The sequence below is a fragment of the Mercenaria mercenaria genome, chromosome 3 (assembly GCF_021730395.1).
Source record: "Mercenaria mercenaria strain notata chromosome 3, MADL_Memer_1, whole genome shotgun sequence".
Taxonomy (NCBI): domain Eukaryota; kingdom Metazoa; phylum Mollusca; class Bivalvia; order Venerida; family Veneridae; genus Mercenaria; species Mercenaria mercenaria.
In genome coordinates this window covers 63697903-63725463 of record NC_069363.1, presented here as the reverse complement: position 1 = coordinate 63725463, position 27561 = coordinate 63697903, and the positions used below count along the sequence as shown (strand labels likewise).

Sequence of the window (27561 nt, the reverse complement as noted above, 5' to 3'; positions counted from 1 at the left end):
TATGTTTGGGATAACAGTTTATTTAAAAGTTATAAAAGATATCTCAAAAAGTATTTGATCTGGAGTCATGAAATTTTATAAGAATATTGTTCAGCATGTGAAGTTGTGCACCTGAAGTTTTATTTGGGATGTAACTCCACCTACACCCTCCCCTATCTTGCATTAACTTAGTCTTGCATTGTCAACAAGTGACATATGGCCATACAGTGACAGTAAGTGGGGGCACCAGTGTCCCATGGACACACATCTAGTTTAATTATGTTAATTTTCCTGTAAATCATTGATGGGGTCATTAATGGTACTGTTCAATTATGATATTACAATATAACAGTTAACATGGTGACTGTTGATATTTTGCTGCCTCATTGCATAATCTGGAAAACAAATATCATGTATGTTGCATAAGTACAAGAGTAATGAATGATTTAATGACTAGCCATTTGATACAGAAGATACTTAGTTTATCACTTTTCGCTTTTTCCCCCCTGCTTGAAAGTAATAAGATTGTCTATATTGTAAGATTGCTTTATTTTAGGAGGTTCCGTGGCATTTCTTCTGGGACAGTATGGAAAGTTTTCTGAGGAGGTGATTACAAGTTACGTTTTACAGGTGTTGAGGGGCTTGGCTTATCTACATGAAAATCATACTCTACATAGGGACCTCAAAGGTAAGGGGCTGTGGATTAATGTGAGTGAAAAATGGGAAAGCGAACTGTTGTGACTTTAGATATCTCCCTTAATGCATACTGTCTCTATGAATTTATTGTATCCTTGTGATGCAGTTAACTTTCAGAGAGAAAATATATAGCTTCTCATGTCTGAATCAGTTAAAAGGGAGCCCGCCCGCTTAGCTCAAAAGGTAAGAGCGTTGGTCTACGGATCTCGGGGTCGCAAGTTCGATCCTCGGGCGGGGTGTATGTTCTCCGTGACTATTTGATAAACGACATTGTGTCTGAAATCATTAGTCCTCCACTTCTGATTCATGTTGGGCAGTTGGCAGTTACTTGCGGAGAACAGGTTTGTACTGGTACAGAATCCAGGAATACTGGTTAGGTTAACTGCCCGCCGTTACATGACTGAAATACTGTTGAAAAACGGCGTTAAACCCAAAACAAACAAACAGTTAAAAGGATCAAAATGTCCCTGCTGATTTATGAGATATGATAACGGAGATTTGAGCACATATGCAAATGTTGAACCAGTTCCAATGTGTATTACAGTTCGGGCATATGTATATATAAAGCAGGACTGAAACCAACTTTAATTAGTTTGGTGGATTTGTTGTTGACTATGCAGGTCTGTTCTGCAAATTGGTCTGATGTGATTATCTGCATAATAGCTGAAACTGTAATTTGTAACTTTTGTAACTTACTCAATGTAACATATTTGATTGTTACATATTTTGAATTCTGGAAGGAAAATTGCAAAGTCACAGTGACATTGCCCAGCGTTTTCTACTGTTACGTATTTCTGATGTTCATAGAACTGCTAATAGTATAGACTACATACATACTTTAAATTTTATATATTTATCAGGCATGTATTGTTTTCTTCATATGTGAATTATTTATGAAAGTGTCTGGTTTGATTCAATTTATTTTTGATAAATGTCATATTAATTTTAGATCACTCCTTGTAATACCTGGGAAAAAGACAACAAAAATATTGCTGTCTTTTGCAGAAGTGAAGTGAAACACTGTTTTTTGTTTTCACTTTATTGGTTAATATTTCTTGCAGGTGCTAATTTACTCATAGACAGTACAGGTCAAAGGTTAAGAATAGGAGATTTTGGGGCTGCAGCAAGACTGGCATCTAGGTCTACAGGTGCTGGTGAATTTCAGGGACAGCTTTTAGGGACCATTGCTTTCATGGCACCAGAGGTATGAAGCAGACTGTACTGTTTTCTTTAGTGATAAAATTTTTACCCATAATTTGTATGTATTATTAGCAAATACTTGAATATAGTGTATCAAATAGGTCCACTATACAGTTATATTGTTATCCCCTGCCGATGAAATCGGGAGGGGGTATTGAAATGGCGTTGTCCTTCCGTCCGCTGCCATTTCTCAGTAACTACTTGGTAGAATTTCATGAAACTTTAAATAAACATGAACCAACATACTACGTTGATGCCCGTCAAGTTTTTTTTTTTTTGATTGGTCAATTTCCCTCAGAGTTATTGCCCTTGATTTAATAAAAAATGTCCGTCTGCAGCCATTTCTCAGTAACTAACAGGTAGAATTTCATCAAATTTGAAATAGACATGAACCAAGATACTGTGCTGATGCCCGTCAAGTTTTTAGCTCACCTGAGCACAAAGTGCTCAGGGTGAGGTATTGTGATCGCTCACCGTCCGGCGTCCGTCCGTCCGTCCGTCCGTCCGTCTGTCCGTCCGTCCGTCCGTCCGTCCGTCCACACTTTCCTTTAAACAACATCTCCTCCTAAACCAACAGGCCAATTTTGATGAAACTTCACAGGGATGTTCCTTGGATGGCCCCCTTTCAAAATTGTTCAAAGAATTGAATTCCATGCAGAACACTGGTTGCCATGGCAACCGAAAGGAAAAACTTTAAAAATCTTCTTCTCAAAAACCAGAAGACCTAGAGCTTAGATATTGGTGTGAAGCATTGCCTAGTGGACCTCTACCAAATTTGTTCAAATCATGACCCTGGGGTCAAAATTGACCCCGCCCCAGGGGTCACTTGATTTTACATAAGAAAATCTTAAAAAATCTTCTTCTCAAAAACCAGAAGCCTTAGAGCTTAGAAAATTTGACATGTAGCATTGCCTAGTGGACCTCTACTAAAATTGTTCAAATCATGACCCCGGTCAAAATTGACCCCGCCCCAGGGGTCACTTGATTTTACATAGGAAAATCTTCAAAAAATTTCTAAAAATAAACCAGAAGGCCTAGAGCTTAGATATTTCACATGTAGCATTGCCTAGTGGACCTTTACAAAATTTGTTCAAATCATGGCCCCCGGGGTCAAAATTGACCCTGCCCCAGGGGTCACTTGATTTTACATAGGAAAATATTTAAAAAATCTTCTTCTCAAAAACCAGAAGTCCTAGAGCTTAGATATTTGACATGTAGCATTGCCTAGTGGACCTTTACTAAAGTTGTTCAAATTATGACCCGGGGGTCAAAATTGACCCCGCCCTAGGGGTCACTTGACTTTACATAGGAAAATCTTCAAAAGTTTTCTAAAAATAAACCAGAAGGCCTAGAGCTTAGATATTTCACATGTAGCATTACCTAGTGGACCTCTACAAAATTTGTTCATATCATGACCCCCTGATCAAAATTGACCCCGCCCCAGGGGTCACTTGATTTTACATAGGAAAATCTTCAAAAATTTTCTAAAAATAAACTAGAAGGCCTAGAGACTAGATGTTTGACATGTGGCATTGCCTAGTGGACCTCTACAAAATTTGTTCAAACCTTGCCCCCGGGGTCAAAATTGACTCCGCCCTAGGGGTCACTTGATTTTTACATAGGAAAATCTTTAAAAAAAATTCTAAAAATAAACCAGAAGGCCTAGATCTTAGATATTTGGACATGTAGCATTGCCTATTAGACTTTTACAAAGTTTATTCAAATCATGACCCCTGGGGTCAAATTGACCCTGCCCCATGGGTTACTTGATTGTACATAGAAAAATCTTCAAAATTTTTCTAAAAATAAACCAGAAGAGCTTAGATATTTGACATGTAGCATTGCCTAGTGGACCTCTACAAAAAGTTTTCAAATCTTGTTTTTAAAGTTACTTAAAGAATATTTCAACTATATTTTCTCATAATTCTTTTGATTGATTTCTATTATGATCTTTTGACCTTGAAGACTTGTCCTTAAGTGCAGTGATAACAGGTGAGCGATATAGGGCCATCATGGCCCTCTTGTTTTTTTTATAGGTCAATTTCCGTCAGAGTTATTGCCCTTGAAAAAAAATGATGAGTTATTGTCATCACTTGAGCGGTTGTCGGCGTCGGCGTCGGCGTTGCCTGGTTAAGTTTTATGTTTAGGTCAGCTTTTCTCCTAAACTATCAAAGCTATTGCTTTGAAACTTGAAATACTTGTTCACCATCATAAGCTGACCCTGTATAGCAAGAAACATAACTCCATCTTGCTTTTTGTAAGATTTATGGCCCCTTTTGTACTTAGAAAATATCAGATTTCTTGGTTAAGTTTTATGTTTAGGTCAACTTTTCTCCTAAACTATCAAAGCTTTTGCTTTGAAACTTGGAATACTTGTTCACCATCATAAGCAGACCCTGTACATCAAGAAACATAACTCCATCTTGCTTTTTGCAAAAATTATTGCCCCTTTTGGACTTAGAAAATCAGTTTTCTTGGTTAAGTTTTATGTTTAGGTCAGCTTTTTAGCTCACCAGAGCACAAAGTGCTCAGGGTGAGCTATTGTGATCGCTCACCGTCCGGCGTCCGTCCGTCCGTCGTCCGTCCGTCCGTCCACACTTTCCTTTAAACAACATCTCCTCCTAAACCAACAGGCCAATTTTGATGAAACTTCACAGGGATGTTCCTTGGATGGTCTTCTCTAAAAATTGTTCAAAGAATTGAATTCCATGCAGAACTCTGGTTGCCATGGCAACCGAAAGGAAAAACTTTAAAAATCTTCTTCTCAAAAACCAGAAGCCCTAGAGCTTAGATATTTGGTGTGAAGCATTGCCTAGTGGACCTCTACCAAGTTTGTTCAAATCATGACCCCGGGGTCAAAATTGACCCCGCCCCAGGGGTCACTTGATTTTACATAGAAAAATCTTAAAAAATCTTCTTCTCGAAAACCAGAAGCCCTAGACCTTAGATATTTGACATGTAGCATTGCCTAATGGACCTCTACTAAAGTTGTTCAAATCATGACCCCGGGGTCAAAATTGACCCCGCCCCAGGGGTCACTTGATTTTACATAGGAAAATCTTCAAAAATTTCTAAAAATAAAGCAGAAGGCCTAGGTCTTAGATATTTCACATGTAGCATTGCCTAGTGGACCTCTACAAAATTTGTTCAGATCAGACCCCCGGGGTCAAAATTGACCCCGCCCCAGGGGTCACTTGATTTTACATAGGAAAACCTTAAAAAATCTTCTTCTCAAAAAGCAGAAGCCCAAGAGCTTAGATATTTGACATGTAGCATTGCCTAGTGGACCTCTACTAAAGTTGTTCAAATCATGACCCCCGGGGTCAAAATTGACCCCGCCCTAGGGGTCGCTTGATTTTACATATGAAAATCTTCAAAAATTTTCTTAAAATAAACCAGAAGGCCTAGAGCTTAGATATTTCACATGTAGCATTGCCTAGTGGACCTCTACAACATTTATTCAAATCATGACCCCAGGTCAAAATTGACCCCGCCCCAGGGGTCACTTGATTTTACATAGGAAAATCTTCAAAAATTTCTAAAAATAAACCAAAGGCCTAGGTCTTAGATATTTGACATGTAGCATTGCCTAGTGGACCTCTACAAAATTTCTTCAAATCATGACCCCCAGGGTCAAATTGGCCCCGCCCCATGGGGTTACTTGATTGTACATAACAAAATCTTCAATATTTTCTAAAAATAAACCAGAAGGCCTAGAGCTTAGATATTCGACATGTAGCATTGCCTAGTGGACCTCTACAAAATTTGTTCAAATCTTGACCCCCCAGGGTCAAATTGACCCAGCCCCAGGGTTTACTTTATTGTACATTGGGAAATCTTCATAAATTTGCTTAAAATAAACCAGAAGGCCTAGATCTTAGATATTCGATGTGTAATATTGCCTAGTCGACTTCTACAAACTTTATTCAAATCATGACCCCCGGGGTAAAATTGGCCCCGCCCCAGGGGTTACTTGATTGTACATTGGAAAATTTTCCAAAAAATTTCTGAAAATCATCAGTTTGACATTTGAAACATATTACTCTGGTGAGCGATCCAGGGTCATCATGACCCTCTTGTATCCTAAACTATCAAAGCTATTCCTTTAAAACTTGCAACACTTGTTCACCATCATAAGCTGACCCTGTACAGCAAGAAACATAACTCCATCCTGCTTTTTGCAAGATTTATGGCCCCTTTTGGACTTAGAAAATATCAGATTTCTTGGTTAAGTTTTATGTTTAGGTCAACTTTTTCTCTTAAACTATCAAAGCTATTGCTTTAAAACTTGCAACTCTTGTTCAACATCATAAGCTGACCCTGTACAGCAAGCAACATAACTCCATCTTGCTTTTTGCAAGAATTATTGCCCCTTTTGGACTTAGAAAAATCATTTTCTTGGTTGAATATTATGTTTAAGTCAACTTTTCTCATAAACTATCAAAGCTATTGCTTTAAAACTTGCAACAGTTTTTCACCATCATAAGTGGACACTGTACATCAAGAAACATAACTCTATCCTGCTTTTTGCAAGAGTGATGGCCCTTTTTAGACTTAGAAAATCATGGGTAGGACAACATTTCTATTATACAAAAAAATTCAGATGAGCGTCAGCACCCGCAAGGCGGTGCTCTTGTCCATATAGTTATTGCCCTTTAATTGTTTAAAAATCCACAGATCTGTACATAACAAACCAACCAATTGGAAGAATTTCATTAAACTTCTTTCATTCTTTTCCGTGAACATTTATTATAAACATGTGATGTTGTGTACCTACACCTGGTCACCACCTTACCTTGGTTCACCCCCCCCCCCCCCCCCCCCCCCCCCCCCCCATTTTTTTTTTTTTTTTTTTTTTTTTTTTCATTTTTCATTTTCTATCAGTATTTATAATCAACATGTCAACTGTTGTATCCTCACCCCCCCCCCCCCCCCCCCCCACCCAAACAAACCATTCATTTTCTTTCAATTTGATTTTGACTAATGAAATTATTTGCTTCTTGGTAACATTCTTAACTTTTTGCTGGATATATTTTTTTGCCGTTCCTCAACTCTGACCCTTTCGGCGGGGGATTCCAATTCATCGAATTTGCTTGTTTACTTATAAATGTGACCAAACATTTTGTGAGCTGCAAACATTGTTGTTAGATATTTGGTCAGAAAACGGATTTTTGACCGGGTTTTCGAAGAAAAATCTGGCTTGTAGATTAGGTCTGTCCGGGCGGATGGGTGGGCGGATGGATGGAATAATGAGTCTCATGTTAACCTTTTTGTTCATTCATTTTTCTCAACAACTACTTACCCCAACTTTAAAAAATTTGGTCAGAATGATCCCCTATTACACTTGTTGGTCCAAAGTGAGAATGGGGTCACTGGGTCAAAGGTCAAGGTCACAGGGACCTGAACATTGAAAATGGTTTAAATGGTTTCCGCTCAATATCTGGACAAATATTTCACCTAGGACCTTGAAATTTCATAGGTATGTTGGTCTTGATGTGTACATGACCCCTATTGATTTCGGGGTCACTGGGTCAAAGATCAAGGTCACAGGGATCTAAACATTGAAAATTGTTTCCACTCAATATCTGGACACGTATTTCACCTAGGACCTTGAAACTTCATATGTATGTTGGTCTTGATGTGTACATGACCCCTATTAATTTCGGGGTCAAAGGTCAAGGTCACAGGGATATTAACATTAAAAATGGTGTTTTTCTTACTTTGATTTTTTTACACCAATTTATTTCTTTAATTTCATTTTCTACCTGTCCATTTCTTTTTTTCCTTCAATAGTGCTTATTAATTTGGGGGTTATTTATTGTATGCCTTTATTAGAACTTTAACTCATATAATCTAATTCGGAAAACCCGGCCAAAACACTAAATGCTAGTTGGATTCATCAACTGCAAAAACATTATTCTGTGAAAAAAGAACTAGATACAGTACTGTATTTGAGAAGAGATATGGCATAAATTAGTGCCCACAATTTGAAATAGTCCTGTAAAAATTTGGTTGTGCTGAAGTCTGTATTATTAAAAAAAGTTTCTTTTGGTTACCAGCATTTTATTCTAGCTTTATTCAGAATATTTGGTTGTCAAAGAAAACCCCAAAAAACACAGGAATAAACATCTGAAAAAAGAAAAAAGAGTATTTTGTCTGAATTTTCACTGAGAAAGTGCTTTCACCAGTGTGAATCTCTTTCCTATTTAGGAATATAGTACTGTGAAGTCCAAAAAGTTTACTTTGAAATATTGCAATGTTGTCATTGGTTTTTGGGGCGTATATTTGAGCAGGTGTTACGAGGTGAGAACTACGGAAGAGCTTGTGATGTATGGAGCGTGGGATGTTGCCTTATAGAGATGGCGACTACAAAGCCGCCATGGAATGCTCATGACATTTCTAATCACCTCGCACTCATATTTAAGGTATGTTTGCTATTGATTTTGAAATATGACTTGATCCATTTGCTGTCAAATGAAGCAGACTTAAAAGAAAGAAAATATGTGCAAATGCATTTCAAAAGTCCACTTAGTTTCCTTAGGTAAGGACTTAAAATATCTTCAAGAGCAGCTTTACAAATTTGAGAAATAAGAGCTATTAAGGTATTAGATCACTAATAGAGAACCTCCTTTTTGAAGAGTATTCAATTCCTACCATAAACCTACTTTTACTGCAATTCTTAGGGGGGCGTAGGCTCAAGCCCTACTGGGACCAAATTTTTTTTTTCATTATTTTCCTTTTTAGCCCACCATCATCAGATGGTGGGCTATTAAAATCACTCTGCGTCCGTGGTCCGTCCGTCCGTCATTCCGTCCGTCCGTCCGTCCGTCCGTCCGTTAACAATTTCTCGTTATCGCATCTCCTCAGAAACTACTGGGGGGATTTTGTCCAAACTTTGTCAGAATGATGTATTGGTACCCTAGTTGTGTCCCCCTGAAAATCAGACTGGTTCAACAATTTATGAGTGAGTTATGGCCCTTTGTTTATTTCTATAATTTACATAGATTTATATAGGGAAAAACTTTGAAAACCTTCTTGTCCAAAACCACAGAGCCTAGGGCTTTGATATTTGGTATGAAGCATTATCTAGTGGTCCTCTACCAAGATGATTCAAATTATTTCTCTGGGGTCAAATATGGCCCCGCCCTGGGGGTCACATGGTTTATATAGACTTGTATAGGGAAAAAACTTTGAAAAACCTCTTGTCCAAAACTACAGGGCCTAGGGCTTTGATATTTTGTATGTGACATCATCTAGTGGTCTTCAACTAAGATTATTCAAATTATACCCCTAGGGTCAAATATGGCCCCACCCTGGGGGTCATATGGTTTACATAGACTTATATAGGGAAAAACTTTGAAAATCTTCTTGTCCAAACCACAAAGCCTAGGGCTTTGATACTTGTAATGTAGCATCATCTAGTGATTCTCTACCAAGTTTGTTCGAATTATCCCCCTAGGGTCAAATATGGCCCCGCCCCGGGGGTCACATGGTTCATATAGACTTATATAGGGAAAAGCTTTTAAAATCTTCTTGTCAATAACTACAACATTCAAATTTGGACATGTATATTTTTGAGTGGCAAGATGAACCTTGACATGAGTTGACCTTGATTTTGACCTAGTGACCTACTTTCACATTTCTGTAGCTACAGCCTTCAAATTTGGACCACATGCATAGTTTTGTGCACTTGAAAAAACTTTGACCTTGATTTTGACCTAGTGACCTACTTTCACATTTTTGAAGGTACAGGTATCAAATTTGGACCATATGCATAGTTCCGTGTTTAAAAATATGAAATTTGACATTGATTTTGACCTAGTGACCTACTTTCACATTTTTGAAGGTACAGTCTTCAAATTTGAACCACATGGATAGTTTTGTGTTCCGAAATGAAATTTGACCTTGATTTTGACCCAGTGACCTACTTTCTCATTTCTCAAGCTACAGCCTTCAAATTTGGACCACATACATGGTTTTATGTACCGAAACAAACTTTGACCTTTACATTGACCTAGTGACCTACTTCCACATTTTTGAAGGTACAAGCTTCAAATTTGGACCACATGCATAGTTCTGTATTCTGAAATAAAATTTGACCTTGATTTTGACCTAGTGACCTACTTTCACATTTCTCAAGCTACAGCCTTCAAATTCGGACCACATGCATAGTTTTGTGTACCGAAATGAACTTTGACCTTAAGATTGACCTAGTGACCTACTTTCACATTTCTGTAGCTACAGGCTTCAAATTTAGACCACATGCATAGGATTGTGTACCGAAACAAACTTTGACCTTGACATTGACCTAGTGACCTACTTTCACATTTTTGAAGGTACAGGCTTCAGATTTGGACCACATGCATGGTTCTGTGTTCTGAAGTGAAATTTGACCCTTGATTTTGACCTAGTGGCCTACTTACACATTTCTCAAGCTAAGCCTGCAAATTTGGACCACTTGCATAGTTTTGTTTACCAAATTAAACTTTGACCTTAAGATTGATCTAGTGACCTACTTTCACATTTCTCAAGCTACAGCTTTCGAATTTGGACCACATGCACAGTGTTGTGTACGGAAATGAAATTTGACCTTGAGCTAGTCAGTAAGTCTTGAAATTTGGAACACTCCAAAATGGCACATTGGTGGGCGCCAAGATCACTCTGTGATCTCTTGTTTTCTAGTAGTTTTTACTTCTCTCAAGACTTATTAATGATTTCTTGTACAAAAATGGAAAAAGATGAATCTTATAAGCGATTTCTTGGTGTTCAAAGTGAATTTACTACTTAAACAGAAGGGGTAGAGTTACACATCTTTAAAAATATTGAGTTACACGCGGTGAAAGTTCTCTATTTTGCTTTCACTCTTAGATTATATATTGTGGAAGAAATTTAGGTAGGTTTTACGTCTGCCCTAAGGTTATTTTTAGATGGAGTAAGCAAAATTCAAAACAGAAACACAGCATTCGACCTTATTTTTTCAATGTTGAAGTATGAATTCTGTCTCATTAAATCCATTTACTTGAAGCACCATAGAAAAAATGATATTGACATTTTTATTTTGTGTTTTATAATTGTTTACCAATAGTTTGATGTTTCTTTTATTAAAATTAATGGTAAAATGAGTTCTCTGCAAACGTTTTGGATAGTGGCTATCACTTTGAAATTTGTCTTTACTTGAGCTTGAGGAGATACCATAAGTTATACAAAATTTATAAAAAAAAACGGCATAGTAAAAGTTGTTTAAAAATTGCAAAATAGTGCAAAACACGGTTACCTTTCAGAATATACCAAGCAAAGGCTATTTTGTAAACATTACTATTAGTGATCTAATACCTTAAGGCAGAATTGATGCTTACATCTGGCGTTTTATTCTAAGTTTACATCCTTGAAAGTTAGGTCAGTGCCTGGTTTCTGTTCTGCTGCTTGTTTCCAAAATAGAAATACATCATTAAAAGACAGTGTGAAACAAAATACAGTGAAACACCGCTCGCTCGAGGTCGCAAGGGGATGAGCAAAATGCTCGAGTTATCCATGGTTTCGAGCGACCCAAACATTGACCAACATACGAAGGAAAATTGAAGTTTTATTGTATCAATGGTCATCATTACCATTTGCAAAGGAAACGGTGATACATGATAATAACAAACCAGTGACATTTAAAAAAAACGTATCACAAACGTTATCTATGATGTAATAAGTAACTACATGCTTGCTTTAATCTAAAGCAAACAGTAATTGATCAATATTTGATCAATAAAACTTTTCTTTAACCTTTCATTAATAATTAATCTCATTATCAAATCAAATATACCGACAAACAAACATTTAAGATAGTCGGGGAATAGACAACGCAATTTTCACGATGTGCGAAAATTTTCAATTAACAGATACATTCTGATCGCCGAAGCTGCAAAAAATTTTGACACCTCTGCTCGAGTTAGCCAGAAGCAACAAAGAGTAAATTAATACACAGGGACCAGGTGTCATGCTCGAGCGATCGAGTTATCGATGCTCGACCCAGCCATGGTAATTTCAGATAGAAAATAGAAGGAAATCGGCCGGGACCACATGAATTGCTTGAGCGAGCCCGGGTGCTCGAGTCATCGATGCTCGAGCGAGCCCGGGTGCTCGAGTCATCGATGCTCGAGCGAGCGGTGTTTCACTGTACATGTTTAAAGGCACTGTCCTCCAGATTTTGGATAAAAAATGACCTTTCTTTTAAATTGAAGTTTGATCATATTATGAACATTATTAGTTTTTGTTTCTAAACTTTTAAAAATGCCAAATCAAGAAAAAAAGATGACCTCGTTTGGAATCGAACCCGGACCGCCGCGGCAATAAAGAAGTTTTCCGCTGTTGTTACCAATAACGCTATAGAGGATTTAGTGTTCAATGCGCTTTAAATATAGATATTTATAATCAAGGTAGTTTACCTCGAGTAAAGCGTTACAAACGCTTTTCGATTTTCATCGTAAAAGGTAGTAAAAACAACTAATTCTCATGTGTTTCCGTAACATATAGTCTCATGTGTTTCCGTAACATATAGTCTGTCAGTAATTACGTTTCAAAGCATTCTTAAGAAATATAGCATTAATTTCCAGATATCTAAAAAAAAAAGTATTTTTTTTGTTGAACAATCTGGAGTTTTTTTTGATGAATTGTGGTATTTTATTATCAGTTTGTTGAATGACATCTTTGTATCGTGTCATATTTTTGTCTTGTTTAGATAGCTAATGCTCAATCAACTCCGCCTATCCCTGAGAAATTGTCACCTCCATTACGAGACCTGTTACTGCGCTGCCTGGAAACAGTGAAAGAACAGCGGCCGTCTGCCAAGGAACTGCTTCTCCATCCACTCTTTACACAGTATATGCAGAAAAGACATTAACTTTACACACTGTATGCAGAAAAAGTTATGCAAATATCTGTGAGAAGCTTTACTGGATTGATTATCAAATAATTTCTTGAGTAAAGTGAAATTACTGGTAGCAGTGTTTTGCAGATTTTACTTTTAAATGTAAATTCACATGCAATTGCCTGTATTGAAGTTATTTTCGTAAAAGGTTCAGGCTTTAAGCCTGTGCAAAGGTTGTCAATTCTCATATTTGTATGAGTTTCTTGCAGGACTTAAGTTTGTTTATTTTTTTAGTGATATCTGTTTAAAATGTGGGTATCTGTTGGATATAAAGTGTATGTAAACATTATGAAATCCTGGATGTGTTGTAAAACAATGGCATAAATCTGATAAACAACACTTTATCCAACTTAATAAGTTAACATGAAATGGAATTATTATTGTGAACATTGGCACTTACTGATGCGTGGGTTTTTGTTCTACGTTCTACATTAAGTAGAAACAGTCGGTCATGAAAACTTAATAATGCCTTTAAATTGTTAGTGTTGAGGTATGATAAAACAGTTTTATTGGTATTACTTGCGTTTTATTTCTAATAGCATTACATTTACTTGAAAGTGCTCAGGGCATGTTTAAGCGTTTTCAAGCTTATTGATATTTTACTGTCTTAATTTTTAAAAATTGTCGTCAAGTGACATGTCCATAAATGTTACGTCATGTTTTAAAAGTTTTAAAATTTGTGCTATTTCGTTTTATGAATAAAATAAGCAGTAGACGTTTACAGAAGGGACATGTGATTTTTTTCTTCATGTGTATATACTTTTTTTTTCTACGGCATAAACAAGTGATATAAATATTTTTCAAACTGGAGCATAGGTGAATTATTTTGTACATACACATTTGTATATTGATATATCACTGTGTGACATATGCAGTGTTTTTAGCAAAAGTATTAACATATCCATTACACATGTACATTCCATGTAGTGATCATACTTTACATGATTACGTCTGCTGTAGATTGGGTTTTTTACTCAAAGCTTTTAATTTCATGATTTAACCTTTAGCCTACTAAATTTCTAAAATGGACTGGTCCATCAGTGCAGTGGTCGCAAAGGCAGAATCAGTTGCCGCAAGCAGGTTAAAGGTTAATACTCGCCACCATACGATATTATTCTGTTTGACATAATACTGGTGAAAATCTAAGGTGTCTGTAATAGAATAGACTAGAATAGGATAGAATAGAACGAATTTTATTTCCAATCATGGGTCAACTACATGACATAATTATGAATCACAGTATAAATTCTGAACAATAACAAAAGTTGATTATTAAGTAAATGAAGTTTAAACACAATTCACAAAGGTTTGTAAAGAACAAAGACATTTACAAAAATACTTTAATAAGTTTTAGTGTTTTCTTGAATATTCGCAAAAATTAAACCACAATCTACAGTAGTAATAAGGGCTTTGTCTTTTTACTCTGACCAAAAAATAATAAACTACCTCTTCTGTTATTCATATCAGTGACTTGAAGCCAAAACTGCTGTGTGGGTGTTTGTCATACATGTTACTGATAATGAATATTATTGTTGTTCTCTTTACTCTTGTTTCATTTTACTCGAAACATAAAATGAGCCGCGCCGTGAGAAAACCAACATAGTGCGTTTGCGACCGGCATGGATCCAGACCAGCCTGCGCATCGGCGCAGTCTGGTCAGGATCCGTGCTGTTTGCTAATGGTTTCCCTAATTGCAATAGGCATTGAAAACGAACAGCATGGATCCTGACTAGACTGGGTGGATGCGCAGGCTGGTCTGGATCCATGCAGGTTGCAAATGCACTATGTTGGTTTTCTTGCGGAGTGGCTCAAATGTGTGGTTTGTATTAAAACACTAGATGAATTTTATATGTATTTCATGAGAAGCAGGTCTTTTCCTATCGCATCAAGCGAACAGAAATTGAATTTTGCTTAGGTAGCTTTATATCCACTAACAAAGGGTTTTCTCTAACTGAATATGCATTTAAGGCTCTCTGAAGTTAAAATGTTGTAGCTATGCTTATAGAACTGTATTCATTATGAAAATGAAAAATATTTCTATATTTTTCCATAACAATACAACTAGTGTAACAGAGATAACATTTCTTATAAGGTAATGGACCTGTAATGAAGCTCGGCAATGGCCATGTAATACGTGTTTCCAAATTATACTTGGGTTTTCTTAAGCTGTAACTGTAGCAGCTTTCCTCACCAGTTGGGAAATGCCGGTATCGCATATGGAGATTATGTAATCAAATGGAAATTGCCAATTACGATATTACGGGTCCAATATCTTAAATTTAGGTTTTAAGCATTTTATATTTTTAAGGACTGTGGTATATTTACATGCTTTTGGAATATTCTGGACCTTTTTATAAAGTTTTTAATTACAGATTTATTTAAACTGACCCATGCGTGAAGATTTTAATTATGAAATATTACATTTGTGTGTTTGTGTAATCTCTATAGAGTCTTAATATCAGAAAGACTACTATCTACCAGTATATTTATTGTAATGGGAAGAAACTGTCGTACTCTGGCAGTGTTATTAAAGTTTGTTTTAGTATTAATGTACATGCATAATACATATAGCAAAATGCAAAAGTTTTTCTATTACTTGAAGAAATGAAATTTTAATTGAAAATGTAAGTTCTTAAAAGTGCATAATATTATTGAGATGAGGAGTTTCAAACTAAAGTTATTACAAACATCTTACATGTCATTTTTGCATATCTGATATTGGATTAAGAAACTCATTTAATTAGCTCATAATATTGTGTCTGAAACTTTTGTGTCCATGAATTCATGTAATGCCCAGTACTATTCTTGCACTACCGAGTTCACCTGAGCACTTACATTTTCAACACAGGAAGTAGGTTTTTTAATCACCAAATGTGGTATAGTTTTACTCTGTTGTTTTTTGTTGTTTTTTTGCTGTAGAATCTATTGCTTGGAGCATGGGTTTCAATCTTTAAAGAACTTCTGTTTTTATTTGCAGTTTAATTCAACATATTGAGATAACTAAAAAATCCATGAAAGTTAGTATCCCACAAATATTTATGATTTTATCATACTGTATTTAATTGTCTGTCCATATGCCATACATTGCCATTGTGTGTTGTATCATTCCATAATCTGTGTATATGTTGTTGAATTGTAAAACTTCTTGTCTTGTTGTGTGTCTTATTTATTTTTGCAGCATTTCATTTCCTGTGACCAAATTTTGGGTGGTGGGGAATGGGAATTATGGGTCCCTTTAAAAGTGTTTTGTCCAATGAGCTGATAATTTAATTGACATTTGATAAGTATAACCACGTATTGATTTTAAGGTAAAAAGGGAGAACCGTTCAGTTTTGTTGTTTATTTTGGTCAGTTTTCATAACTACTCGATGTTATTGGTGATTGTACCATGGAAATTGTGCCTAGTAGCGGATAGTTTTCCCTCATTATTTTTGAGGTAAAGTTTTCAGAAACACTGTTATTACCATGGCAGAGGCTTGCTACTTCATTTCAAAATGAAAAGCATTGTGGGTACTTCATTTCAAAATGAAAAGCATTGTGGGTACTTCATTTCAAAATGAAAAGCATTGTGGGTACTTCATTTCAAAATGAAAAGCGTTGTGGGTACTCCATTTCAAAATTAAAAGCATTGTGGTTACTTCATTTGAAAATGAAAAACATTGTGGGTACTTCATTTGAAAATGAAAAGTATTGTGGGTACTTCATTTGAAAATGAAAAACATTCATTGGGAAACATCACATAGTAAAGTGATGTAAAAATAATATAAAGAAGTTAAAATGCAAAAGACTGCTAAAGGTCATTGCCCTGGAGTTGAAATAAATATATATTTTTTCGTATACAGTTAAGTATTTAATGTCGAACTTCTTGTTGCTTTTATGTTGATTTTTTTTTCTAGAATTCCATTATCCTAATAATTCCTCCTTATGCCAAAGACGTGTGGTTTCTTGTATGATTTATTTTTTGTGTAAAACGTAATGCTTTTGTGTAGTTAAAAACTTTAATGTGATTTTTTTTTGTACATGTAAATTTTTTGAAACTTGTTGTACCCATTTGGTTGTTAATTTTATATAGCGTCTGTGTGTAAGTACATGTATATTTGCTGGTCAAGAGAAGGTAAATCTAGTCAGTTGAGAGAATCTATAAGGTTTTGATTACAGGGAAAGGAGTTAATTTTGTTTTATAATAATTGTTGTGAACCTACTCCCGATGTGTGCAGAAAGTGTTTGGAAAATGCATCATACAGATTGGGTTTGAATTTGTCAGGATGAAATGTATTACAAACTTCCCACAGATGAAAGCTCCCCTGCTCTCTTTGGCCATGATTGAAAAAATCTTCCTTTTGATTTGTTGAATAAAAAATTCAAAACTAAACAAAGATGAACAGAAATGTTAAAAATCACAATTTTTAAGACGATAATTATCAATTCTAAGTTGAAAGTAATTAAAAACTTGGTTATACATATAAATACATGATTTTGTATTCCTTGGTCAGATTGAGAAGTGGATGGCCTTGTCCGGGGGGGTTGGGGAGGGATTTATCCCATATTCCATCATGATTGGTTTCCCAACTGAGAATATTTTTTTATTATTATTTTAAAAAGTTCAAATGCCTCTATTAGGCATTCATGTTAGTTTGGTTTCAGTAAAGGAGTCTGCATGGTTACTGGTTTCGTAAATGTTTTTGTAGATTTTAAATTTTTTATCCTGTAGCTGCAGTTGTGTGCTTTTGAACAAAGGACTTCTGAAATATCTGCTATACAAGGGGCTTTAATTGTAATAAAATGCAGCTGAAAATTTTCCGAACTATATTCCATATAACCTTGATGTTACTAATAATGTTACATGTTAGCACTTTATCTACTGTTGTTTTTTTATAAACAGTTATAAATAGCATAATGTATAAATAAGCATCAGTTAACTACAGAATTTAATCTTCCTTACTTTTCTAAAAGAATGAAAATGAAGATGTTAATATTGATGAAGAACGTAAGGCTAGTAAATTACCTGTATTTGTGGATTATAGAAATGACTTTTAAAACTAAATAAATACCCATGCTATTTGATAACTATAGATTTAATTTTGCAGTATTTTGGTTTCTGAACACAAATACATTATTTGTACTAATATCAGCATTAATTGAAATTTTTAACTCTGAAATACAAGGCTAAGTTGTGAAAAGAATTTTGCATAATTTGTTTCAATATTTACATGAAATTGTCAGTCATGACCATTTTAATTGGTCATTTCAACTACTGGATTGTTTTTTCACATCAGTATTTCATAGAGAGCAAAGTGGCAATTGTTATAATATACAGTTATTGACAGCAAGCCGTTCAATAAGTGTTTAAATACTTGATATAAAAAATTAATTTTCAGGTTGATTTTTATATTTTTGACTTATTTGCCCAGTGGCGATATAGATAGGGAGTGGTGAAACAATTGTTTCTATTTTTGCTGCCAGAACAACCATGGCACACTTTGGAAAAATTGAGATTTCTAAAGATTCAAACTTTTAGCAGTATTTAAAGAACACTCGGCATTTTATATTGATGCTTGCATGTTTAAAATAGTTGTTTCAAGGAAAATTATGACACAGTGTTTTATCAGATTAGGGCATGGTCTTCAACTTTCAAATTTATTGTTTCCCTTTGATGGAATTTTCATGAAAATTTAGAGTATGAAACCTTTTATTGATCGCTTGGAATTCCTGTGCATTTGTTGGTATGAACTCTTCATTTTACATTCTCCGAGATATCTTATATTACTCATTTCATTTAAGTTCACTGATTAATCATGAATCATGTTCTATTTTCAGATACAAATATCATTTTATAGATCATGTACACATCACTTGACTAATTTTGTACATCTACTTTTAGAAATAATGAATTATTTTTGTGATTCATATTGCAAACATATTAGAATGTTTACATCTGTTACTGATTGGCTCAAAATAAAACTTGAATCTATTATTGTTCTCTTGTTATGTGAAGGGGTAAGTATGATTGCCTTTACATGAATTGGTAACAAGGGCTGCAAATTCAAAAGCCCTTCGCCACTTTAAGATACTTAAACAAGGCACTGTTTTATAACTGAAATATTGATAAAAAAAGGTTTAAAGCCTTAAAGCAAACAAGAAGATGTTTTTGTAGAAAAGCGCATGTCTCACCCAATGGATAGTCATATAGGCAAGAAGTCAATAGGGGACAGGAGCAAAAGTCAAAGAGACACTTGATGGTTGGCTGCAATAGGGATCATCTGCTTGGCATGTCTTAATCATCCCACTAAGTTTCAACATCCTGGGCCTAGTGGTTCTCCAGTTATGAATTGGAACTGGTTTTCGATGTTCAATCCCCTGTGACCTTGACCTTTGATCAAGTGACCCCTAAATCAGTAGGGGTCATCTACTCTGCATGTCCAATCATCCTATTAAGTTTCAACATTCTGGGTCAAGTGTTCTCAAGTTATTGATTGAAAAGAGTTTTCTATGTTCAGCCCCGTGACCTTGACCTTTGATGGAGTGACCCTAAAAAAAAAATACAGGTCATCTACTCTGTAAGTCCTATCACCCTATGAAATTTGAAGGTTCTAGGTCAAATAGTTCTCAAGTTATTGACTGGAAATGTTCTGTCCACTGCGACCTTGACCTATAATAGAGTGACCCCAAAATCAATAGGGATCATCTACTCTGCATGTCCAATCATCCTATGAAGTTTCAACATTCTGGGTCAAGCGGTTCTCAAGTTATTGATCAGAAATGGTTTTGCATGTTCAGGCCCCTGTGAACTTGACCTTAATAGAGTGACCCCAAAATCAATAGGGGTCAAATACTCTGCATGATCAATCATCCTGTGAAGTTTCAACATTCTGGGTCAAGTGGTTCTCGAGTTACTGACCAGAAATGGTTTTCCATGTTCAGGCCCCTGTGACCTTGACCTTTAATAGTGACCCGAAAATCAATAGGGGTCATCTACTCTGCATGACCAATCATTCTATGAAGTTTCAACATTCTGGGCCAAGTGGTTCTTAAGTTATTGATCGGAAATGGTTTTCCATGTACAGGCTCCTGTGACCTTGACCTTTGATGGAGTGACCCCAAAAACAGTAGGGGTCGTCTACTCCATAAGCCTACCATCCTATGAAGTTTGAAGGTTCTAGGTCAAATGATTCTCCTATTATTGATCGGAAATGAAGTGTGACGTATGGACGGACGGGGCGGGGGGAGACCTAATGAATGCCATAAAACAAAATTAATGAATTAAAATTAGAATAAGTAAGGATGGGATCAAATATTCGAATGCAATTTTCAAAGTTGAGTATTTGTGTTTCTTCTCAGTTTTTTGCAACTTCAGACTTTTATCAAATGTTAATGGTTAGAAACAAGACAGCATGGTGGCCCTAGATCGCTCACCCAAATTGCTTGAAAAGTTTTGACAGATGGTAAAGCAAGGAAAATGTTTCCCACATGGATAAATTGTAGCAAACAAGATGGCCACAATGGGCTTCAGATATCCATACTATAGATTTAATGATGTGCAAATTATTTTACAGATCAGGGGAAAGCTAAACTAGAAGGGGACTGTCTCAAACATTAAGAAACTAGCCTCCAGAACTTGGTTGTATCTGATCAGAATCATGACCAAGTTGCATCAATAGAAAGGTCTGTGCGTGACCTTTAAAATGGTATCATATACAGGTATATATAATATCTCTAGGCAATACACACATTTTTTAATGCAGATGTTTTATTCATTTAATGTTCAAGGTGATGCCATTAAATTCAATACAAAGGAGCTGCGTTTTCAAAACGCAGAATCGTGTCCCTTGGTGTATAACCAAAGATGTTATTTTTTTGAGGCTTTAAGTTAAGATCATATGAAGGTCAAGGTCATCTATAGATAGGTCAGTTTGTAGGTCTTGTCACAAGGCTTGTCGAGTGTGAATATGAATTAATTCGGGTTATTTATGTGGGTTATGACCACAAATATTGTTTATTCGAAGTTTGAAAGGTCAAATGAGGGTCGAGGTCATTTATATATAGGTTTTTGAAGGTCTTGCCACAAGGATTGTTGAGCAAGAGTATAAACTAAATCAGGTTATTAATGTGGGCTGTAGGTAATTCGGTTCGTACGGATGGACAAATCACTATGCCCAGGGGGGCCTAAGTTTTTATATTTTCATATACTTTATAATTTTGGATAAAGCATGTAAAGTTTTCATAGGAAATTAATGAAATATGAAACTACAGTGCTGGTTTTCATAAAATGACATACATGATTTTAAAACTGTACAGTAGCAAGACTGTACCATGTTCTTTCCTTGATAAAATTGTACAACATAGAGATGTATACTTGCATCTGATGGGTTTTCAAAGGTTAAAGGCAGACCTTTCTATTGATGTACCTTGCATATGGTTCCAGTCGGCTATAATAATATGAGCATAGTACCTTAACTCATATATTCTGCATTGTGCTATGCTTCATTAGGTAAAGCCTTGTATAACATATATCAATCCAAAATTAAGAATGGTAAGATGAGCATTAGGCTATACTCCCCGAAAATAAAAGAAAACAGTAAACTCTCTTCTCAAATATATTTCTAATATTTCATGTATACTTAAAGTCAATATCACATAATTTGCACTGGACGGCAACACCAAATATCACAATAATTTCAATAAACAATATATAATATACATAGATAAATGTGACTTAAGGTAGTGCACCCATACTTATAACTGGCAATTTCCACGCAATCACATTCTTGTATGCTATTATGGCATTAGTATGCTATTATGGTGTATCTATTATGACATATATGACTTTGTTCCAGTCAAAATCACATTCCGGGAATGTGTATCGAACGGAAATTGTCAATTTTTGTTACAGGTCCACTACCTTTAATTCTACTAAATCTAACTGTTATGCAATGCCCTAAAACTAGAAAAATAGTGCTCCCTGTGTTAAAATTACTCACACAATGAAAACCTAGATTTTTCATATTAAAAAAGGGTGTGACTGAATTAAGCAAGTTCTTTGTACTTGGGGTAAGCAACAACATGCTTTATTTTTTCTTGCTAATAATGCTATGATTTCAAATCTCACTATTGAGCTATTTTTTGCCTCTCATTGAAAAAGTTCTTTAATTAAAACAATATTGTGCAATTACAGTTATATAACTATTTCAGACTGGACAGGAATATCATTACATATTTGCAACAGAAATGACTTTCAAACTTAACACAATATTCTTATAAGGATTTAAAAAAAAGATTGTTTCTGGTAACATGCTAAAGAAAATAAGGTAGTACCGTCAGTAAAATTTTTGGGGGGATTTTTTTTTTATCAAGTGTGACTTTTCCAATATTACTTTCATGACAAAAAATGAATACAAATAAGGGGGTTATGCTTTTAGAGCATCAGTAAGTTGATTTCTATCATCAGTTACCCTGTTTAAAGCATAAAAGTGCAGTTTTGCAACTATTTATTAAAAAGTTAAAAAAAGGAATCTAGGGTAGGTTGGGATACCGGAAACAAACGTTTTTTTTTAATACCTTATACATATCCAGTTTTCTTACATTATATATCCAAATTATCTACATTGTCAGTTTTAAAATAAAAGTTCTACCATAATTCATCAGTTGAATGTAAATGCTGAACATTTCAGATACTTTCACAGAAATCACAACCTTGCCTTCTGCACTGACAAACATTTTGCATTATTTATGAATTGAGTAATATAATTTTGAGAAACTTAGCAGGCACCCTTCATATTGATACTGTAATTCAATTGTAATGAGCAATATCTCTTTAAGAATTATTTCAGTGTCGGAAACAATTTTACATACTGCCAAACAAAAGTTCAATTAAATGAGCGGAGCCGTCAAATGTAAACAAATCCATTATCATATATATAACTTAAAATATTAAATGTTACGTGGATTGTACAGACAGATGTCTTTTATCTACTGCTCTTGATTAAATAACTTCTCCCTCGGTGCTCACAACTTCGGTAAGAGGCAAGTTGGAGTTAGAATTCAGAATTGCTTACATCACGAAACTGAACTGGGCAGGTAGCGACCATTTTTGTTCGAAACGAGCAAATAAGCTCATAGGTACATGCCTATGAAAATTTGAACATTTTTTATTTGTAGTTTGAAAACTCTGAAACCAAGGCAAGATCTGCAGCTGACCAATGGAAATAACTGTAAACTGAACTGGAATAGATGACAAACACTTTCTGCTTAGAATCTCTGAACTTTAGGAAACAAAAACGATTACTTCGGCTTTTTTAACACTGGAAAAAGATAGTCTGGAACATAAACCATTATACATGCAAGTTGTAAAATACCGTTTCCTACACTCATACTTTCTTCAAGTAAGATGTCAGATTAAGATTAGTAAATAGGTCAAAGAATTTGTAAAGCAGCACTTTCAAAATATATAGATCCACTTTTTGCCCTAAAGGGTAACCCAGGGCATTATCATATTTTCCAACACACTAGAGATAAAAATATATATAAGATAACAATAAAATGCATAAAACAGAAGTGGAAACCTCAAGGCGAAATCTCAGTAACCCAAGGGTATGGGTAGCGAGTTCAATGTTTTAACCTTTAGCCTGCAAGCTGCAAGTAATTCTACCTTTGCGACCAGTGCAGACCAAGATCAGCCTACACGTCCGTGCAGGCTAATCATGGTCTGCACTGTTCATTATTCAGTCAGTAATTTTTCAGTGAACACCCCTTCGAATATTAAATGGTATTACCCAAACTGAAAGATAAACCACTTCATTTTAGAAATTTACCAGGGTAAAGGTTAAAGAAATAGTGTAACATCTCTTAACTAATCAACATGTGTAACAGATGCACTGTCTTACTCTAGAATTTTCACACCTGATGTCTGTCCCTCTAAAGCCTCTATACCAAAGAACTTCTTTTTACTATCATAAACATAAACACATTTTGAAAACGTCTGTTGCAATAAACAAAATATGCTGCTACATTAAAGCTTTGTTATTGCTAAGGGTTTATGGCAACAGGTACAAAAATAATATAAAAAATTAAAACAAAAAAAAACAAGAGCTGTCACAGGAGACAACGCGCTCGACTATTTCGATGCTGGATAGTGAAACTGGGCACATTTGACGAAGCTGGAGCTGTCACTGGAGTGTTTAATGACTCCAATGTGGATGAAATATAGGATTATAGCTTGAGTCTGTGTCAAAAGTATTAAGTAATAAGATTGATAAGGATTAAGTGTATCAAACATTAAATATTAAGTATAATTCTTAGCAAAAAGGGGGTATAATTGTGCGGGCCCGGAAGGATGCCAACGCTGGGTCGAGTAGGATAGCTCTCCATACTTCATATAGTCGAGCTAAAAATCACAGAAACAGATGAATTACATATACATTCAAATATCAAAATGTAACAAAAATTTTATATGTGGAAAAACAGATTTTAAAAAAGGCTATCAAAATTCAAGATTTTTAAAATTTTATCAGTCAGAATGAAATAATACGATGATTAAAATTCTGTGAACAGCGAAATTTCTTCATTCAATATAATAATTACACATGAAGCAATAAAACAGAATAAATTGCAGTTTTTTAAAGATATTATGTCAAACTCAGTACATGGACAAATGTTTGGATGTACATTGGAAGTTACAGCAGAAAAGTGCTATAAGGTTTATTCAAATTTAGATGAAAACACAACATTTCATTATAAATGTTTTAGGAATAGTCAACACGACAGTAAATTTTGAGGGTGTAGAACAAAAAAGAGGCTATCAACATACAGAGAGGCCCCACAAAATGAAATGACCTCACAGTAACTGTCACAGCTTTTCATACAGAAATTTTACAGAAGTCACAATCAGAACTAAGCCAATGAAGAGAAAAGCAGGCATTCTCTGATTAAATTTGTATTTTGTCAAAATCCACAGAAGCCTCTGGAGCATTTCAATTTAATCCTCTGATTCATCAAACTATCAAAATGATTAATGACTGTGCAAATCTAGGAAGGAACATAAAAATACTATGTATTCAGACAAGTGACAGCTATCTCACGCAATTTCAGTATCAATAGACTTTTCCTTGCAATTCTGTATAAACTGTTAGGCATTCATTATCACTGTTGTAAACCTAATTATTGTATCATATTGTGTTTAGGAAAAACACATCTCACTACCATACCACATGACAGAATATCAAATTATTTCTGAGACTGTCAAAAACAAGAAATGGCGTTGCCACTGATTATGATTGATAATCACTGCGGAATTCATCTTCTGTTTGTTTATTTATTGTGTGTCAATTATACAAATTTTTATACAGTCCAACCTGACTTTAAGGCCACCTGTATTAAACAGATACTTGCCATAAGCAGCCAGTCAGTTAAGTTCCCAAATGAACTTTTTTTCTTCAAGTCTGAACTTGCCTTCATAAGTCACAGGCTTAACCCTTACCATGCTGGACACGATTTATTCTGCCTTTGGAACCAGTTATGTGTAGATAATGATCAGCCTGCACTTCTGTGCAGTCTGATCATGATCTGCACTGTCCGCTATTCAGTCACTATATTTTTGGTAAGCACCCCTTTTAACAGTTAATGGTTCTGTCCAAATTGGAAGATGGAACAGTTCATTACAGAAATTTGGCATGGTAAGGGTTAAAGCGGACATTTCCTTGACTGGCTGCTTAATACAAGTTTAACTGCACATAAACTGCATCTTAGGAGTAGAATCTGGTCCCAATATGAGACGTAATGAGGTCAAGGTCACTGGTTTTGAGAATGGAAGGTCAATATTGTCGACGATCCCGTTCACGTAGTTGTAATCGTATATTTGTGGAAACGTCATTAAAAGTGTTTGTGCTATTTATAGTAAGGTCAGAAGAGCGATTGTATGTGCGCCTAGCTCCACTATACCGGTCCTCCTGACTGCTCGATGGTTGTCTGAAAATGGAGAGAGAAAAAATCACTTATTTCATTTCATCATCTTACATTTGAAACAGTTCGTACACTTCCAACTATATAAAAGTACGTATGAAACAATGGTAAGGTGGGTTTACAATGTAAATGAAAGGTTTCTAATATGACTTCTTGATGATACATCATCCAGATAAACAAAAATCAGTGGTAGGTGAAAGTAAAAGTGGTGCTTAAGTGACAGAACAAGTGATGAAAAAAATCTTCTATATTATGACAGAAAATTCAAATGGAAGTTAAAAACTGACATGAAATCTGGTTATGAACTAATCGGTCATTGTGATGAAAAGGAGCTACGTAACGTTAGAAAAAAACATGCAACATGCTCAGGCAAAAGAAAATCACATTTTGTACAATAGACTGCATGCAAAAACAAGAGGACCATGATGGCCCTGGATTGCTCACCTGTGTTACATTGCTTGCTTGGAGGGTTGTTATGAAAATAAAATGTCTGCAAAGTTATTTTGAAATAGCGCAGGACTGGTGTTTTCTGATAAGAATATTTTTGAAGTTACCACCATATACATGGCGGGAAAAGTGACCACGCCTTCTTAGTAAAGGCCATTTATGGCCGAAATGTCAAATAAATGAAAAAACTCGCAAAGAATTGATTTTTTGTGTAAGTATTTTACAGGATGTATGTAACAACATATTAAAAGTATAGGAAAGTTACATGATGCAAAATGTCTATTTTGGGGTAAAAATGTTAAAAAAATAAATGAAACTGTGGATTTCTGGAATCGACCCATAGCAACTGAACTATGCATCTTAACAGATCCAAATTTGGCACAAGATTAGATTACTGTATTGTACAAAACGTAGATTAATTAGAAATTTTGAAAAAAGCAAGATGGTGTCCTAAATCCAATATGGCCGCCATAAAAACGACATTTAAACCAGAATTATCATTGATTTTATGTTAAATTGTCTCATATCCTTGCTTTTACACACAATAAGTTGATTATTGTTATATGCAGCTTAAGATGGAAAACATACTGCCAGAAGATTCAATATGGGGCAATAGTGAAGTATACAGAAAATTTTTTTGAGTCATTCAGGAGTAGAAATTATCGTTAAACAGCGATAACTTCCTTATTTACTAACAAAACATATAAAAGTTCAAGTATTTGTTTTCTTAGTAGGATCATTTCCCATCTTTTCTTAGTAGGATCATTTCCTATCTGATAATCATGTTTTAGGGAAAAATTACATTGAAATTGTTTACAGTTCTGTTTTCACTAAATAGAAAAATGGCGCGAAATAGATGATAGTTGCATAGTGGCGGATTCAAATAGTCCTCAGGTTTTGTTTAATTATTTTCTTTTCAATTCTTGCTGAAATCACATGAGAGATCTATGCTTGATCTGTAGGTAGCCTTTTCCTAATGAAATAATATCATTACAGAATTTGCCATGTATACTTAGATCATACATCACCTCTACAATCTGGAGTCTCGATCATTGTTTTGGTGTGTGCTGCGGCCATTGCAAATAGGTGAATTTTATAAAGAATAAAGAAGAACAGCTATTTAGTGTGTCGTATGTGGTTAATTACAGTGATAACTTGATTTCATCATCACACATGATGTTATATACAATAGTTAAAGGGAACCAACTATTTATTAGAGCAAGTACTCATGTTCTTGTTGTAAAATATAGAATTTGAACCTATCAGAAACAAGATATAGCTGCAATCAAAATACATCTCTTCTAGGTAAGTTAATAAGACAGATTACAATGAAGTCATTTTCTATCCAGCGATTGATGTAAACATTCTGA

The 27561-nt window shown here is 35.1% G+C and overlaps 2 protein-coding genes across 5 annotated transcripts in view; one reads left to right on the top strand and one right to left on the bottom strand.

Annotated features, from left to right (window-relative positions):
• Window positions 1-18764, top strand: part of LOC123524536 (mitogen-activated protein kinase kinase kinase 1-like) — a 62506-nt gene extending 43742 nt beyond the window's left edge. Inside the window, exons 19-22 of the mRNA XM_045302798.2 lie at window positions 536-667; window positions 1737-1879; window positions 8169-8300; window positions 12602-18764. Of these exons, the coding sequence (XP_045158733.2) occupies window positions 536-667; window positions 1737-1879; window positions 8169-8300; window positions 12602-12763 (569 nt within the window). The 3' untranslated portion in view covers window positions 12764-18764. The remainder of the gene's footprint in view (window positions 1-535; window positions 668-1736; window positions 1880-8168; window positions 8301-12601) is intronic.
• A 2606-nt stretch (window positions 18765-21370) lies between these two features.
• Window positions 21371-27561, bottom strand: part of LOC123524538 (cytosolic carboxypeptidase 6-like) — a 74327-nt gene continuing 68136 nt past the window's right edge. For 3 of the 4 annotated variants that reach the window (XM_045302799.2, XM_045302800.2, XM_045302802.2), the window contains one exon: window positions 21371-25750. In XM_045302799.2, coding sequence (XP_045158734.2) covers window positions 25597-25750 — 154 coding nt within the window. In that variant the 3' untranslated portion in view covers window positions 21371-25596. The remainder of the gene's footprint in view (window positions 25751-27561) is intronic. The other variant, XM_045302803.2, reaches the window with a different exon arrangement.